The 17,054-nt window shown below is 36.9% G+C and overlaps 1 protein-coding gene and 1 long non-coding RNA gene across 4 annotated transcripts in view; both read left to right on the top strand.

Moving 5' to 3' along the window:
* LOC140519345 (liver carboxylesterase 1-like) overlaps positions 1 to 17,054 on the top strand; it is a 50,647-nt gene that overhangs the window by 19,699 nt on the left and 13,894 nt on the right. For all 3 annotated transcript variants that reach the window (XM_072632251.1, XM_072632250.1, XM_072632252.1), the window contains exons 4-8: positions 1,029 to 1,162; positions 4,165 to 4,318; positions 11,318 to 11,422; positions 11,751 to 11,855; positions 13,278 to 13,316. In XM_072632251.1, coding sequence (XP_072488352.1) covers positions 1,029 to 1,162; positions 4,165 to 4,318; positions 11,318 to 11,422; positions 11,751 to 11,855; positions 13,278 to 13,316 — 537 coding nt within the window. The remainder of the gene's footprint in view (positions 1 to 1,028; positions 1,163 to 4,164; positions 4,319 to 11,317; positions 11,423 to 11,750; positions 11,856 to 13,277; positions 13,317 to 17,054) is intronic.
* LOC140519347 (uncharacterized) lies at positions 13,325 to 16,482 on the top strand. The gene is made up of 2 exons (XR_011972186.1): positions 13,325 to 15,804; positions 16,360 to 16,482. It is a non-coding gene; the product is annotated as an uncharacterized lncRNA (long non-coding RNA).

Below are 17,054 nucleotides of genomic sequence, written 5' to 3'. Positions count from 1 at the left end.
AATTTTGTCTCTCTAACTTTTTAAATATCACATTCCTTTATCAAACTTGAATGGGAAGCACAGTATTACTTTCTGTTTTCCTTTATCACCAATAGTTCACCTTCCCAATTAGTCCCATCGAGCCAAGGTCTGCATTATTTGTCTCTGTTTATTGTTTTCCATCATCCTACATTAGAGCTCCCAGAGAACAAACTGGTTCAGGGGTGTGGTGGCAGAAAACAGGGATTAATCCTTGGAGGTATTTCTTCCTTCTTTCCATCCCAGGATGTCCTGGAGCCTGCACAGACTGGTTAGTAGGAGCCAATTGGTACTTTTTATGCACTTCAGAAATCCACAAATTCTACAAAGCAACACTTTGATTGTTCTGTTAATTGTGTAGATCTAAGTAATGGAGAAAATGTTAATCAACCATTAAGCTAAGAGTGTAATGTGTACATTTTTTTATTCAGAGAAACATTTACCAGCACACATTTGCTTCCATCTATCCATCAGAGGACATGCAGAATCAGAATGTCTGAGCTGAGAAAAAAAAAAACAACACATTGGAGATCACTTAGTACAACATTCTCATTTTCTTTTTGACACAAAATGAGGAAAGGGAATGTGCCTAAGTTCATATCATAAGTTAGTGGGAGTGCTAGGGCTAGAATCCAAGTCTCCTAGCTCCTAGACCTATGCCGTGCTACTACACAATACTGACTCCCTAGATATCACTAAAAGGGAAACAATGGAAATAATACTAGATATGCAGGCAAGAGATCTAGGTTTAAAACCAAACTCTGACATTGCCTTTGTGATTTCAAGTAAGTCATTTAACCTGTCAGGGCAAGAGTTATATTATCTGTAAAATGAGGGGGTGGGACAAACGGTGTTTCCAGTTCTAAGACTGTGAACCTATGAGTACAACCGCCTGGCCTGAGTGATTTAGATACTCATATCTCTGAAAATAGGACTAGAATAGCAAACTCTTGAGAACTTTATCGACTCTGGAATTCTGTAACCAATACAATTCTTCCTTACTTCTCCAGGTGATGGTTTGGATCCATGGAGGGGGGCTTTTAGTGGGTGCTGCATCAACCTACGATGGACTGGCCCTCTCAGCTCTTGAGAATGTTGTAGTGGTGGCCATTCAGTATCGCCTGGGAATATTTGGATTCTTTAGGTAAGATCTTTCCTTAAGGAACTCACCCCCAAGTAACACTGAGCAGTATGAACCTGTCCAAAGCACTGTCCAAAATCGGAAATGCTATGATTCTCCAGACAACTATTCTGAAGAAATCCTTGATACATGAATATGGTGAACTCATCTTGGTAGAAACCATTTCTAGATGTCCATTTGCTTTTTTGGCCTACACATGGGTCCTGTTTAACTTCTCTAATTTAGTCTTCTTAATGTCACAGACTGTGTCATAACATCTATCATATTATCAGCATCCAACAACTCTTGCCAGCATCATTGTTATCCCAGAAATGAAGTAGTAAAGAAAGAGCACTGAATTTGGAGAGGATCTGAATACTAATTTTCCTTCAGTCATTTACTCCCTCAGTAAGTCATTTAACTCCTCTAGTCTCATTCACCTCATGTGAAAGGAGGTGGTTGGGTTCAATGACCTCTAAGGTCCCTGAGTCCTAAATTTATGATCTTATCATCCTAAAATTGATGAGATGCAGTTTTGAGTACCAGTGACTATCATTGAATTAAGAGTTTTACATTGAATATCTGCTATTCATTAAGTGGATAAATTAATAAGGATTTACTAAGGCACTGCTAAGCCCTGAGGATACAAAGACAAAATGAAGTATATTTTGCCCTCAAGGAGTATACATTCTATTGGAGGAGAAAATGTGTCTGTATACAGAATAAATACAAAATAAGCAGAAGATATTTTTGGGAGCAGAGAGCATTGGAGTGTAGTAAGTACTTAATAAATGCTTATCTCAGCTGAAGTAGTTGCTTTACAATGCTTTTTTTTTTTTTTTTACATTGGTGCAGTGGACAGAGCACCAATGCAGGAGTCAGGAGGACTTGAGTTCCAATCTTACCTCCAACACCTGACACTCACTAGTTGCTTGACTTTGGGCAAGTCACTTAACCCCAACTGCTTTATCCTCCTTCATCTCTAGTCATCCTGATGAATAACTGGTCACTGGATTCAGATGGCTGTGAAGGAGAAGTGAGGCTGATAACCTGCACAACCCTCCCTTACTCTAAACAAAGTCAAGTGCAAGTCATGTCATCATTTCTCTGATGGCATGCTCTTCCTCAGCAACGAAGGACGAACACACACACACACATACACACACATTTGAATGTTAATGTAATATAAATTCTGGCAGGTCCTATTAAGCTGCTGTTTTAAGGAGCCATTTAGCTAAATTCAGAGAGTGTAGGCCCCATTGTTGGACATCAAGTGAAAATTAAAGTGTGAGGGAGTTGTAATTTATGTTGGTAGAAACCATAGCTCTTTTGACATTTAAGTCACTTCTGTTGTGTTTGACTCTTATGATCCCATTTGAGGTTTTCTTGGTAAAGGTATTGGAGCGTTTTGCCTTTTCCTTCTCCACTTCATTTTACAGATGAGGAAACTGAGGCAAAGAGGGTTAAAGTGCCTTGCTCAGGGTCACACAGGTAGTAAGTGTCGGAGGGTGCATTTGAAGTTAGAAAGATGAGTCTCCCTGACTTCAGGACAGACCTTCTATCCACTGCGCCATCTAGCTCCTCTTTTAACATATTGAATTCTAAGTACTAGATACCAAGGTTCTATATCTAGCTCTGAAGCAGTTATAAAAATATTGGGCATACCCACTGGCCTGGAGGAAGTCACCACTTAACTAGAATGATGAGGTGCACTTGAAAAAATTAAGTTAACAATTCAAGGAAATTTGTCCTAAATGGGATTATCCCTCTGGCAGGGACCTTATAAATCATCTGCTATAACCCCTCATTTTATGGATAAGGAATCTGAGGTCTGGAGAAGTTAAGCAGCTTGCCCAAGGCTGTTAAATAAAGATTATTAAATTAACTAGGGCTTTCTGCCTCCAAGTCCCACACTCCAGAGTTATACACTGACCTGTAGTATTTAAAGAGAGGCTTCCTGGAGAATTTGGAACATGAGCAGAAAGGTCAAAAGAAGGCATTTTGGACAAGGAAAGAACATGAGAAAAAGACATGTTCTGAGCTCAAAGAAGGAACCATTTCACCTTAAGCAAAAGCAGCTATGTATGTGGAGGGCAACAGTGGTGTTTAAGAGAATGCTCTAGCCTTGGGTATAGTTATACAAAGAGAAGAGTCACCAGCTTTCACCCAAAGGGAACTGGGGTTACAGCAGTCCTGGGAGAAGAACATGTGAAGAGAGAAGTCTGGAGATGCCAAGGCATGCTTAGGGTGCTCACCAAATGAGAACAAGTTACTCTTCTATTGCTCCTTATCCCCACCTCTTGTACATACACTTCCAGCAAAGAAATATGCTCCCTGCCCTAAATGTTGACTAAGTAAGGTAAGACACTATTTTCCTGATGCTAGATATGGCTCTGGGCATCAGCATGGTATGGTTAGAGACTACAAGGCAATGAGCACCAAAGAAGTAGAGATTTCATTTAACCCTTTTGGGGAATTCAGGTAACAATCTTGATAGAGCACCAGAGGGCAAGGTGGGTAGGGAGTTAACCAGAAATCAAGAACATATTACCTGTGCTCAACAAATTGACATACATGAAGGAAAGAGAAAGGGAGAAAAGGAGGGAATAAGCATTTATTAATCACCTAGTAAGGGTCAGGCACTGTGCTAAGTGTTTTTTGCAAATATTATCTCATTTGATTTTAATCTTGCCTGTAAGACAAGTGCTATTATCCCCCCCTCCCCCTCATTTTATAATGAAATAAACTCAGGTAGATAGAGGATAAATCAGTTGTCAAAGGTCTTACAGCTAGTAACTGAACAGGACCCATATATAAGACAGACATGCAAAAAAAGAAATAAAAGTGGGGAAATTACCTGGATTCTCTAGAGGGGGAAATTCAGCATTACTCACTACTTATGATATTACAGGTTTATCATGTCTGAATGTTATCGGCCCTGCTCTAGACTTGTGGCTGTTTCTCTGAAGTCCACTATCTGTCTTTTCCATTCATTGTATATATCTCCCGTCTTCTCTCCCTTGCAGTACTGGGGATGAACATGCCCCAGGAAACTGGGGTTATTTAGATCAAGTAGCTGCACTCCAATGGGTCCAGAAGAACATTGCCAATTTTGGAGGAGACCCAGGCTCAGTCACCATCTTTGGGGAGTCAGCAGGAGGTGTCAGTGTTTCATCATTGGTGAGCTTCCAAGGATACTACTTGTTGGCTCAGGAGGATTTAGTCAAGGAGTAGGGTCTTTCCTATCCCTCCTCTCCTCTTTTTCTCCTAACTACCTATTTTCTCTTTTCTCATTTATACACTAAAATTTATTAAGTGACTACTGTGTACATAGGATTGAGGTAATGGAAAAAAACCAAAATTTCTTTAGTGTATGGTGTCTATACACATAGAGGGAAAAGACTCAAACACGGATTGGTATAATATCCATTATTCCACTCAAGTTTGTTGAAAAAGTGCTGAACCAAGAGTTCCATGAGTTCCAAGAGGGGTAAGTTATTGACTAACTTGGAAGATTAAAAAGGCTTTCATGCCATTTGAAAAATTGGTGGGGGACTAAAAAATGTTCTTATTCCCCCCTCTATTTTCTGTGTTATTGTTGTTTCTTATTTTCCCTATCATCTACTCTTTTCCCACTTTTCTGCCTCTTGGCTCTTTCCTTTCTCTTGTCTCTCCATTTTTCTCTCCCTGTCTAAATTGAGCCTAAAGATGTGGGTGGTAGGAATGGCAAGGGCAATCGCTGGCTAAAGATTACCTTTCTAGTTCCTTTTCCTCATTACATATTGTTTAAGGGAAGCTATTGGTTTTTTTTCTTGATTAATATTTTCCTGATTATATGTAAAAATAGTTTTTAATATTCATTCTCTAAAATTTTGAGTTCCCAATTCTCTACCTTTCCTTCCCTTTCCCTGAGATGGTAAGCCAGATAGGCACATTGATTACAGTTGATAGAACTGTGATCCACCCATTCTGGAAACGAATTTGGAATTATGCCAAGAAAGTAACCCCAAATTATCCATACCTTTTAGCCTAGAGATCCCACTGCTAGATATAAAGAGCAAAAGGACATTCTTATTTCCTTATACGTTAGTTCCTATATTTCTTCCTATGTTTATTGGAATTCTTAAGTTTTGCAATTTCTTACTGCATAGAAAAATTCTATTACATCCATATGCCATAGTTTGTCCTTTTTGTTTTTGTTTTGTCCACCAGTTAGCTGGCACTTTGCTTTTTGCCACCACAAAGTGATGCTATGAATTTTTATTTTTGTTTCTACCTTTGATTTCCCTTAGGGTTATATGCCCACTAAAGAAAAGTCTGGGTCAAAAGACATTTAGATAGTTTTCTGACATAATTCCAAATTGATATCAGGAATAACTGGACCTTTTCAGAACTCCACCAACAACGCAATAGCCCATATTTTCCCATATCCATATTTCCAACACTCTTGTCACTTTTTTTTTAATCTTTGACAATCTTCAGGATTTGAGGTTCACTCATTGTCGTAAGTTTATATTTCTCTTCTCTTCCATCAACCGTCTCTGTGACTTTGTGCTGACTATCTCCCATGCCTGGAAAGCTCTCTCTTCTTATCTCTGCATGCCTTTTACAATTTTTAGTTGTTATCAACATTCATTGAAAGCATCACTTTCTGCATGAGGCCTTTCTTGATCTCCTCATGTTAGTGCTCTCCACACAAAGATTACCTTGAATTTGCTTTGTATGTGTTTTGTATGTACCAATACATGTACAGATTGTCTCTCCTGTTAAATTTCTTGAATGTCAGGACCAATTTCTTTTTTTCTTTGTATTTCCCTACCCCTGAACCAAGCCCAGTACCACAATCCCTAAGAGTTCTGATACTTAAAAAGTGCTTGCTTATGGACTTATTGATTTTTAGTTCTTCTTTTGAAAACTGTTCACATACATTTCTGTTGTGGAATACCTTTTAATGTTGTATATTTTTTTCTATTCCCTAAATATCTTAAATTTAAAATTCATTATCAGTGATGCTTAAAGTAAATATTTTCCCACTCACTCATTTCTCTTATAATTATATTTTCATAAATATTATTTGTATAATGAAAATTATGCAGTCATCATTGCCTGTTTTTTTCTTTTATGATCTTCTCTATCTCTAATGTATCTAATAACTTCAAATTACTGTAAGCCTACTCCCCATAATATTATTCTCTTCTATTTGTCTGTGTTATGACATTTGTGTTTGGTTTTTATATCCACTATTTGCATACTATTATACATACATATATATACATATATATGTATATATACATATAAGATGTTGATCTAAAGTAAATTTCTTTTCAATTTTCCTGAAAGTTCTTGTCAAAAAGAGAGTCTTTCCCCCAACTAACTTTTGTTCTTGGGTAAATCAAACACTGGGATGCTGTTTTTATTTCCTTCTGTGTCTTGTTTTTCTGGTTTGTTCTACTTATTCTTTTTTCTGTTTTGTTTTGTTTTGTAGACAATATCAAACAGTTTGAAAGATTGCTGTTTGCTAGTAGAGAGTTTTCAAAATAATGCAATTGTAAACTATTAAAGCTGAAAGAGGCTTAAGCAGATAAGTTTAGCAAGCTTTAATAACTTAAAGCTGCACTAAAATTTTTTGAACCCTTTATATAGTTTAAGCTTTTGTAATGTTTCCTACTCATTTGTTCTCTTTCTCATGATTTCCCTTGACATCAGTCAGGGATGGATTACCTGCGACCTCAAGGCCACTTGTTGCCTCTAGGTCCTCAAGTGTGGACCTTTGACTGAATCCAAACTTCACAGAACAAATCCCTTTAGTAAAATGATTTGTTATGCAAAATTTGACTCATGTGGCCTTGAGGATGAAAGTTCCTCACCCTTGTACCTAGACCAAGAGTCCTTAACATGGAGTTTATGAGCATTTATTAAAAAACATTTTGATTTCTGGATTTCAATACAATTGATTTTTTTATACTATGCCTTTCATGATTCTGAGAAGGGATAAGTTTTTCCAGACTGAAAACCAGACAGATTCATACACGCAGATGGTTTAGAACCCTGTGCTAGAACTTTTTTGTTTTTCACATTAATTTTGTTATTAGCATCTTTAACTGTACAAAGATGTATCTCTGGTAATTTGATTGGATAGTAGTAAGTATATAAATTGATTTAGGTAGCATTGTTATGATTGTGCCAACAGAGTCCACTAGAAATTTGTGTTTCATGATCTCAATGAGGACCTCAATGCAGTAAGACAATCACCTTACACTTCCATAATTGACTCATTATCCTACTCCATGCAATGGCTTTTCTAAATCTTTTGATCCTTCCTGGTTCCTCTGATGTCTCCCCTTTCCCTCACCCTCTCAGCTGAGAACCTTATCTCGTATTTCATTGAAATAATTGAAGCCACTTATTAAGAGCTCCCTCTTTCCAATCTCATCACTCAGATACCTTCTGCAGCCATCTCTTCCTTCACCCCTGTCTCACATGAAGAGGTTTCGTTTTTCATTGCCAAGGATGACCCTTCTAGATGAATACATGATCCAATTCCATTTCAACATTTCCAACAGATTGAACCCTTTATCATCCCAATTCACTAATCTTTAATCTTTTCTTTTCTACTAGTGTTTCTCTACTACCTGCAAATAACCCTATGCCTACCCCATCTTCAAAAATTCTTCATTTGACCTGTCCATGTCATCTCTTGTCCCTTCAAAAGCATATGAACCTTTACTGTAGCCACATGGCTCAGTGAAAGACATTTTTTTTGTTTTTGTTTTTGTTTTTGTTTTTGTTCTGGGGGGAGAGGGTCCAGGGAGACTAGGATTATATAGACAGAAAATCCTGTTCAGGATGATGATGTAGTTTTAGGGTTTTATGGTGGTTAAAGATTAAGAACAGGAGAAGGGATGATTTTATGACAAGAATTTTAGAGTTTCATGGTTAATTAAAGATTAAGGACAGGATAAAGAAGACAAGAGCAATTCTTTTGGTACAAGTTAAGGAAATGTTTCATGGTATTTCATGATAAGGGGGAAAGAACTTTAGGACATTCTCAAGTTACAGGATGAGCTACAGAAGAAGTCCCCCCTCAGGAAGGACCTCACAAAATACTGGAAAAGCAACCCTTAATATTCTTCTTAACCTCTAGGGTACTGTTTGTATCCATATCACACTCATTCTACTTACAAGTTTTCTGTTTTTCCTCTGATATCTTTTATTCTTAGTTTTTTGTTTGTTTGGGATTTTTTATCTTTTAATACCATCATGCTTTAATTTAATTAGGTTATTCATTTTTCACTTATTCAAGTACACTGGAGTTATAAATTCTTCCATGTGGGAATGAGATGCCCACTGTCAAGCTACTCATCTACCACAATAATAAGAAATCCTTTGCATTTTTAAAACACAGAATTTTTTTTTTTTTTTTTTTTTTTTGCTGATTGTGTGGATGGTTAGTAATTCCTTAATGGGTCAGACAAAATTCAAGTTAGTCATTACAGAAAACTTACACAAATTAAGATGATTCTTAGATAATATGATTTTCAATTTGTGATTAGAAGCCATTATGAAGAGCTGAAAAATCTTAGGCTAGTAAATGTTTTGCAAGAGGTGATCTCTGAAAGTTGTCACCCTCCAAAATAACAGAAATAGATTTCACCTTACGTCTAACGCATATAAACTGTCAAAACATTCTTCCTTTTATGCATGTATATATTCTAAAGATGTATAAATTCTCTATGATCAACATGAAGTTCAGTCACTAAAAGAAGATTCATTAATTGAACTCTTTTTGAGATTAGCTTCACTTTCCCCACCAGGCACTGTGACACCTGGCCTCTCAAGAAGATCTGGGTCCAGTCCTTTTTCTTTCCTTTTCCTTCCCTCTCAGATGATACTTTTTAAAAATTCAGTCAAAATAATTAAAGCACACTCTTCACCTACTTTCACATTCTTGTCTAGCACTGGCCTCTTGAAAACAAACACTTCATTTCTTAATCTTTCATTACTCCATGAAAGTATTTAACTTTGCTGTTTGCTTGATTTGCATGTTAAATATTCAACTCAGGTTGAACTTGCTTTTGAAGTAAGGAATTTTATTATTTTACTTTTACTGAATGATCAGTGCTTTTTTTAAAATTCACATTCACCTTTATAAGGTATACCATTATGAGGATGTCAACAGATTTTCTTTGTTCTTTACAATATTATATATCAATTTTTCTTTGAATTTGTTACAATCATAGAACAATCCTGTGCTATTCTGATTATTCTAGGAATGTAAAGCATTTTTCCTATACCACCTTCAAAATTTATTAGTATCATAGTTCTAAAATTTGATTATATGATTTCTTGATTAAAGTTGGTGGGGGTCTTTTTAACTGTTTTCTATGGGTTCTCTTGATGCGTACTTTGCTCTCTCTTTCCAACATTTCTGAATGATTTCTTGAATGATATTCAGGCTTTCAAATTCTCTTCCTCTGTGTTTGTTTTTCTGGAAAACCTATAATTTTCAGTTTGTTTGTATATCTGTCCTCATGTTCAGTATTCCTGGTTTGTAGAACTTGTGTTTCTTTTTTCATTATTTTTCCTTCTCTCTTATTTTTGTTTTCCAAATCTTTTCTTCCTTTTTCAGAGAACGTTCTAGGGGGAAAATGTCTGACTTTCATTCTTAACACCCTAGTCTTTCATTGGACTCACTGATTTCTTTCTTCAAATTTCTAACTTCTGTCCTGATTTTTATTATGTTTTCACTTTGTTCTTTGAGTAGTTCAAATGACATTTGTAAGCATCTCAAACAACTATTTTAATACTTTTACATTGGTCAGGTGGTTATTTATTCAGATTCCTTTGTTGCAAGATATTTCTTCATTTTTCCCCTTTTTCTAATGTTTATGTCTCCTATTCGGTATGTTTTTGTCTGTTTTTTATCAAGCACTGTGCTGATTTTTCTGTCATGTCCTTGATAAAGGTGTGACCCTTTGAAAACGAATCCTTTCCATCCTGTAGATGCAACATTGTTATCCCCAGTCCTAGCCCTTACTGTCTATTTTCTCTTCTCTCAGACTACTAGAGATGGATGAGTTCTCTCCCTCAGAAAGTGAAGTTTTGGGGCACCACAGAAGGGAAACTGTACCAGTTTTACTCTTCTGGTTTCCACTACCCTCTCTACACATATCTTTCTTCATTCCTACATGTGATCCCCAGGAGATGATCTCAAAAGGGTCAAGAGAGAGACCTCCAGGACAATGCTGAAAAAAGTGCTTAGAAAATCTTTGCAACTGGGTCTCTTCACTTCTTTCTCATTCCTCTGCTACCTCTGTGTTTCTTCTTGTACTATAGTAAGGGCCTATTAGGGCCAGGACATTGCTGTGAGAGAGCACAGAACCAAAATGCAAAGAATTTTACTGCCCTAGGATCAGGAATATTCTTGGTAGACTACCCAGTGGATGAACTCCAAGGTCACTGACTAAAACTGCCACAGCCATGGGTATGGCAGTTCTCCACCCTAGGTTACCTTCCAGGTTGTAAAATGAGGGAAATCTAGGAACAAGGATTCCAGGAGAATTCACAGGCTGATAAGCTGGTCTCCAGTAGGTTTTCCCTAAGAATTTGTGTTGAGGACCTTCATTTCTCTCTTATTGTCATTTTTATTTTTGTATTTTGTATTTATTTTTATTTTTGTATTTTGTAGTTCTTTATTTTTATTATTCAATATCGTTGTGGTAGATCTACTCCTAAGAAATCTCTCATTTAGCCTCTTCCCATGATTTCCTCAGATCAACTATTTAAGAAAAATTCATTTGAGAAAGGAAGGGTTTCCTTAGAAAAAAGGACCTGAGTGGGGAGAATTCCTGGTAATATTTCAAGGTTGCTGCAAAAGCCATTTCCAGCACAGTCAGGAACAGGATAGTCCTAGTTTGGATGAAAGCTCACCTGAGATAAGGTAGCTAGGGGAAATAGTTCATCAAATGGTAACTTCTCATTTTAATGAATTATTCTTGCTGTATAGTATTAGACTTAGTTACTGCTGAGTTTGTTTTATTTTTAATGCAGGGAAGGAAATGTTAGGGCTGTCAGTGTCTTATGAATTTCAACGTCCAGGGGCAGAGCCATTGTCACCTCATCCTAACTCTGGCTTTGCTCTTGAAATGTATTTTTTTTCCCTTTCTTTCCTTCTTTTAGGTTTTATCCCCTTTGACCAAGAACCTTTTCCACCGAGCTATTTCTCAGAGTGGAGTTGCCATAATGGATTGTTTGTATAATTCCAGCCTCGCAGCAGCAATTGAGGTATTGCATTATATTTCATTTTAAACCCTTGACTCCATTCACAGAATCATAGAATCCAGACCTCTGAGGTCATCTAGCCAAAAGTTTTCATTTTACAGAAATAAAATCTGACTTCCAGAGAAGGAAAGTAATCTGCTAAAGGTTTCAGGGACAATTGATAATAACATGGACTTAACCAACCCTTGAGTTTAGAGCTTCTGAGCTCCTAATATAGTATTCCTTCCTTTATACTACACTGTCCCAGGTCCAAGAACACATAGGTTTAGGCATAGCTTTCCTATCTGGATAGGGTGATAGCATGAACTATCTCTGTTATATCTTGTTGCAGAAAGTTGCTACTTTTTCTGGATGCAAAACAGTCACTTCAGCTAGCTTGGTTCACTGTATGCGACAGAAGTCAGAGGAGCAACTCCTGGATACAGGTCTGAAAATGGTAGGTCACCTTGGATTCTCATCCATTGCCAACGTCCATGATCTCTTCAGACTCTTCAGTTCTCTCAGGCAGAACAAATGATCCTCTGTGAATGTAAAATGCTCATCTGTAGAAGTACAAATAGTCATGTTTTAAGAAAAAAATATTTCCATAAAAGTCCATCCAACTCACATTGTTTGAATAGTGATCAGAGAAATGGTTTTCAGTCATTCATACTTGATGTCTTGACCACCTGCTTGAGGGGCTAGACCAGAAGAGCTCTTGAATTCCCCACCCACTCAAGGAAACCACATTGTCAGATATACCTGAGAATTTGTCTTTGCAGAGAAGCAAAGGCTGGGCCAGTGGTGTTTATATGCTTTGGCTCTGAGGAGAGACTGCTCTCTTGTCCCCATCCCTGAGGAAAGGGAGCCCTGAACCCCTAAATTCTCCACTAAATGGGCCCATCTCCCAGGAATTTCTCTGATCCACTCAGTTAAAGTCATAGTACTCAGGTTTAATCCTATGTCCACATGTGCAGTGTAAAATAGATTCTTAGAATATTTAACTAGATAGACTCCAGTCCCAAACAAATAAGCAAGGCATGTTTGGGAAATTGAAGCTAAAGTGGTTTTCAGGGCTTAGAACATAACTTGAATATAACAACAAGACTTTGCTTTGTGCATATTTCAGTAAGGGGCTAGTTTACCAGTTTCACTTTTCTGGTTTCCACTATCGTCTCTATACATATCTTTCTTCAGACCTACATGTAGCCCCCAGGAGCTGCTCTTGAAAGGGTCAAGAGAGGGGACCCTAAGACAATAATGAAAAAAGAGATTCTGGAGAATCTAAATTCTACTGATGCAGAACAACGTCCTAATCAGATTTCCTTAAGTGATGAAGGAATCTACCCCAACTGGTTTGTGCAGCAATGAAGAAGGGGTTGTTCCCAGATCGGTTACAGGCCCATTGGCACTGTTTCCACCAAATGTAAATGTAACCTTGACTACAGAGTTATATAAATGAACAATGCATTCTTGTGTCCCCAGCTTCTATCCTGGAAAGTGGAATGGGTGGAGGGCAGGGAAGATTTGCTGACAGATTAGGTGTTCTCAAAAAAAAAAAAAAAGATAAAAAAGAAAGATGCCTCTTATTTATAGGCTTACTTTCTCCTTCAAAGGCCTAGGATGTGGGGAAAAGATAGGTAAGGTATAGATGTTCCAGATACCCCTATGGTGACTCCTAGCTTTGTTCTGAGACCTTGTCATTATCTCAATAACTATTGTAGCTTCATTTTGCTCCTGGTGTGAGAGGTGGAAAACAGAAACAGTTCAATTAATCCCATAGGAGCACTGAGAGAAGGAACCTGATCAGCATGTAAAGATAGCATGATGCTCTCTGTCTGTGACTACTCTCACCTACCCTTTTTGTTAATATTCACAGGGATTATTTGGTCTGGATTTCCTGGGAGACCCCTTGGAGGTAAAAAAAAAAAAAATCCTTGTTTTCTTAGTCATGACTTTTAAATCTTGGGTCCTTCAAGGGCTGAGTAAAGATAGGAGGAAGCCCAGTATGAATGGAATTGTTTCAGCCTCATTCTTCCAGTACCAGCCTATCTTCCTCTCTTACCTTGCCTCCTACCCAACACACAAACTATTAGCCATGGCTAGAAGTGCCCTTTCCTGAGGTTGTGGTTAGCTTTGTCAGTTTCACAGTGGCCTCTATGGAAACAACTGAGCCGGGCTTAGGTAGCTCTCAGAGATAAGGCCAAGGCTTCAGACAAGCAGCTTCCTTTTAATCCCGCACTGGTTTGTTAGGTAACTACTTAAAACCAGCACAGAATCACTTTGCTTTGGACCAAGTATTAACTCAGTGCCTTTTTGCAAAACTATTAGCTATGGTTGTCTCTTTTGCGACTCCAAACTTTTTCCTATCAATTTACCGACAATTCATTTAGTAAACACAAGTAAAAGTTTGGAGCCAGGTGGTAAAGATACAGAAATGAACTAGACTTAGGATTTTATTCAAATGGGGCAGTTCTGGGGGAGGAAATGTCTTCTGTATTATATAATGCGTATACACACGCACACATGCACACACACACACACACAGAGTCAATCATTAATATTAACCTATTTAACTTTTGTGACTTCAAGTATCAGTGCGGTTTTCTTAGTAACCTCATTTTCACATTCAAAGCTGTGTGCAGTAGAGAAAAAAAAAAGATGGGCATAATATGCATAGATCTGTGGAGCGGCTGGTATCCTACTATGTATTTCACTGGTCTTGTTCATACTACCATTGGAAAGAGCTTCCTATGCATTCATTGAATATTTTCATTGTTTACCTTTAAAACTCGAGTTTTGCGTGGCACTTATGCCCTCAAAATGTAATGCAAGTACACTGGGCTCTAAGGTAATTCCAAGACCTTGGAAGTCTCATTGTCTTCCAACAGCAGTGACTGAAGTCCCAACAACCTCTCCCTTGGTTTTCAGAGGACAGTCAAGGTAGAGATGTTCACAGTAGTATAGTATATAATACCACAGCCTCACACCACTCTCTGACACAATGAAAGATAAGACTTTGATTTAAAAATGTTTTAGTTCTAAGAATTTTATGTACAGTACAGCATTTATGGTACTATGGATCTCATGTGTCATGAAAAGTTAATATTGTTTGAAACCAATGTTTTGTTTTGTTTTTATTGAGATGTCAGGATAAAAAGCCACAGAATTCTAAGGAATTAGTAAAGAGAAAAAAAATGTTTTTCATGTTACCAAATTTCATTTCATGTGCTGCATTTTATGGATTACTTAATGGTTAGTGTGTTATAAAAAATGCATTTTATCAAAATTTATGTTTTATTATAAAGAATTGTATTTTCAGCATTTTCCAGGGAGAAAAATTACACTTTTTGGTGTTCCCAGGAATCTAATTCCCTAGTTTCCATAGGTTCAATGTATCAACATTAGTGTTAATGATTTTCACATCATTTTCTTGGAAAATTACCTGTGAAAGTTGAGTATTGATTGTATGATATTAATGGGAATAGATATATATACAGGTATAGTATTATTACATATAATACATGTAATTATTTATAATATATAATAGTTATAAATATATAATCCCATTAACATCATCCATGTTTTATTATATTTTTACTTATTTTGTTAAATATTTCCTAATTACAATTCAATTTGATTCAGACCTCTTTTGTTTTTAACTGTTTACCTCTCAATTCTATAAGGTAGGCAGTAGAAAGTATCTCTCTATCTTATAATTAAGAAAAGTAGGGTTGGGTTTAGAGTAGAAGTGACTTGCTCACAGTCACATGACTAGGATGTGTTGGAGCCAGAACTTGAATCTTGGGCTGGCTCCAAATTCAGTGTTCTGTTCATATCCAAAGCAGTGCTATATGAGTTTAAAAGAAACAGTACTCTGTATAGGCAAAGTCAGCAAAGACTTTCTGGAGAGAGGTAGGGCTTGATTTGATGTTCGAAAGATGAAAAGACAGCCTGTATTTGAGAAACACTGAGCACTATGATGATTATCATTCTGCATGGCCAAACCAGCCCTAAGAGATTTGTTTTTATTTCTTAATCTTTAAAAAACATTATTTCTGCCATGCAAGCTAAAACAAACCTGAGGATCTATCCTATATCTATCAGACTGGAAAAGATGACAAAAAATGAAAATTACATCATTGGAGAGGTTGGGCAAAGATGGATATTCTACTACATTTTTTGGTGAAATTTCCAATTGATCTAGCCATTTTGTAAATCAGTTTGGAAATATACCCCCTAAGCCACCAAATTATACCTACTGTGTTTTTACTACTAGTAGTCCTGTACCCCCAAGAGAATGCCTTTCCCAGGCTGTAATCCTGACATTCTCAGACTCTCCCATTCCAAGAACCTCTTTACTCTGGAAGTATATCTCCATCACTGCTGGACTTCACACGTTGGAAGTATCCTTCACCTTCATGGCCTCTCCCTCTGACAGGTTCCTCACAGAATTTCCATTTTAAGAAGCAGGCTAGGATAACCATGTTTTAATTTCTATCCAAATTGTACTTGTTCTCTCAGACTTTTGCTACAATGCCTGTATTCTGAGAATCTTGATTTCCACTCCCTTTCCTCTCCTTGTAACCTCATCTTGTATTTGTTGTTATCTTCTATTAGAATGCAAGCTCCTTGAAGACAAAGACTGTCTTTCTGTTTATATATGTACTCTCAGGGCTTAACACAGTGTCTTGCACACAATAAGTGCTTAATAAGCAGTCGTTGAAATTAAATGTTTAAAAAAAATTAGAGAAAAAGAATAATGCTTTTATACAAAAATATTTATAGCAGCTCTTTTTGAGGAAACAAAGAACTGGAAACTAAGGGGTGTCTATCAATTGGGTTATGGCTGAACATATTATGAAATATTATTTCATCATGAGACATTATGAAATAGTTTCAGAGAAATCTTAAGAGACTTGTATAAACTTATCTAGCCTGAACTGAACTGATTTGGAAAGACTGAAGACCTCTGCTCAATGATGAAAACACTACTGTGCAGGAATGATGATGAAGCATTGTAACAACCTCTTATCAGATATAATGGAATCAAAGTGCAGAATAAAGAATTTATTTTATTCACATGTCCAATATATAGATTTGTTTTGCTTGCCTGTTTGTTTCTCATAATGATTTTTTGTCCTTTTTATTTGGGGGAAAAGGTGAACTAGCAATAGCATTGCCTAAAAAAGAAGAAATGGAATAAAAGAGAGTCAAATGCAAAGAGGAAGCGCAGAGAGAAACAGATAAACAGGGTAGCTTTGAAAGCAATGGGTTAAACTTTAAAGCAAGTCGTATGTAGAAGACACTTACGGTTTGACATGATTCTTTTTACAATTCTACTTTGTGTATGGAAATGTTCTGTTTGGGGTGTTAAATTTAGAAAAAAAGATATATTTTAATATAATTCAATTTAATTTTTTCAAATGAGCCATTGTGCTGCAATCGATGTTAATATAACCAAAAGTAATTAGCTCACTGATGAACTGAGCATTTGTGAGTCAGAGACAGCCTTTGTTATTGATGAGAGAACCACCATTATTCCAATCTCGTAAATTCAAAACCTAAGAGTTATCCCCGTGTCTTCACTCTTAAAGTGGAGAATTCGCCCTCCTAACAGTTCTCCATAACTACACTAGCCCTCAAATGCCCTTGT

Source organism: Notamacropus eugenii, chromosome 1, assembly GCF_028372415.1.
Source record: "Notamacropus eugenii isolate mMacEug1 chromosome 1, mMacEug1.pri_v2, whole genome shotgun sequence".
In the NCBI taxonomy this organism is placed as follows: domain Eukaryota; kingdom Metazoa; phylum Chordata; class Mammalia; order Diprotodontia; family Macropodidae; genus Notamacropus; species Notamacropus eugenii.
This window is presented reverse-complemented; position numbering and strand designations above follow the sequence as displayed.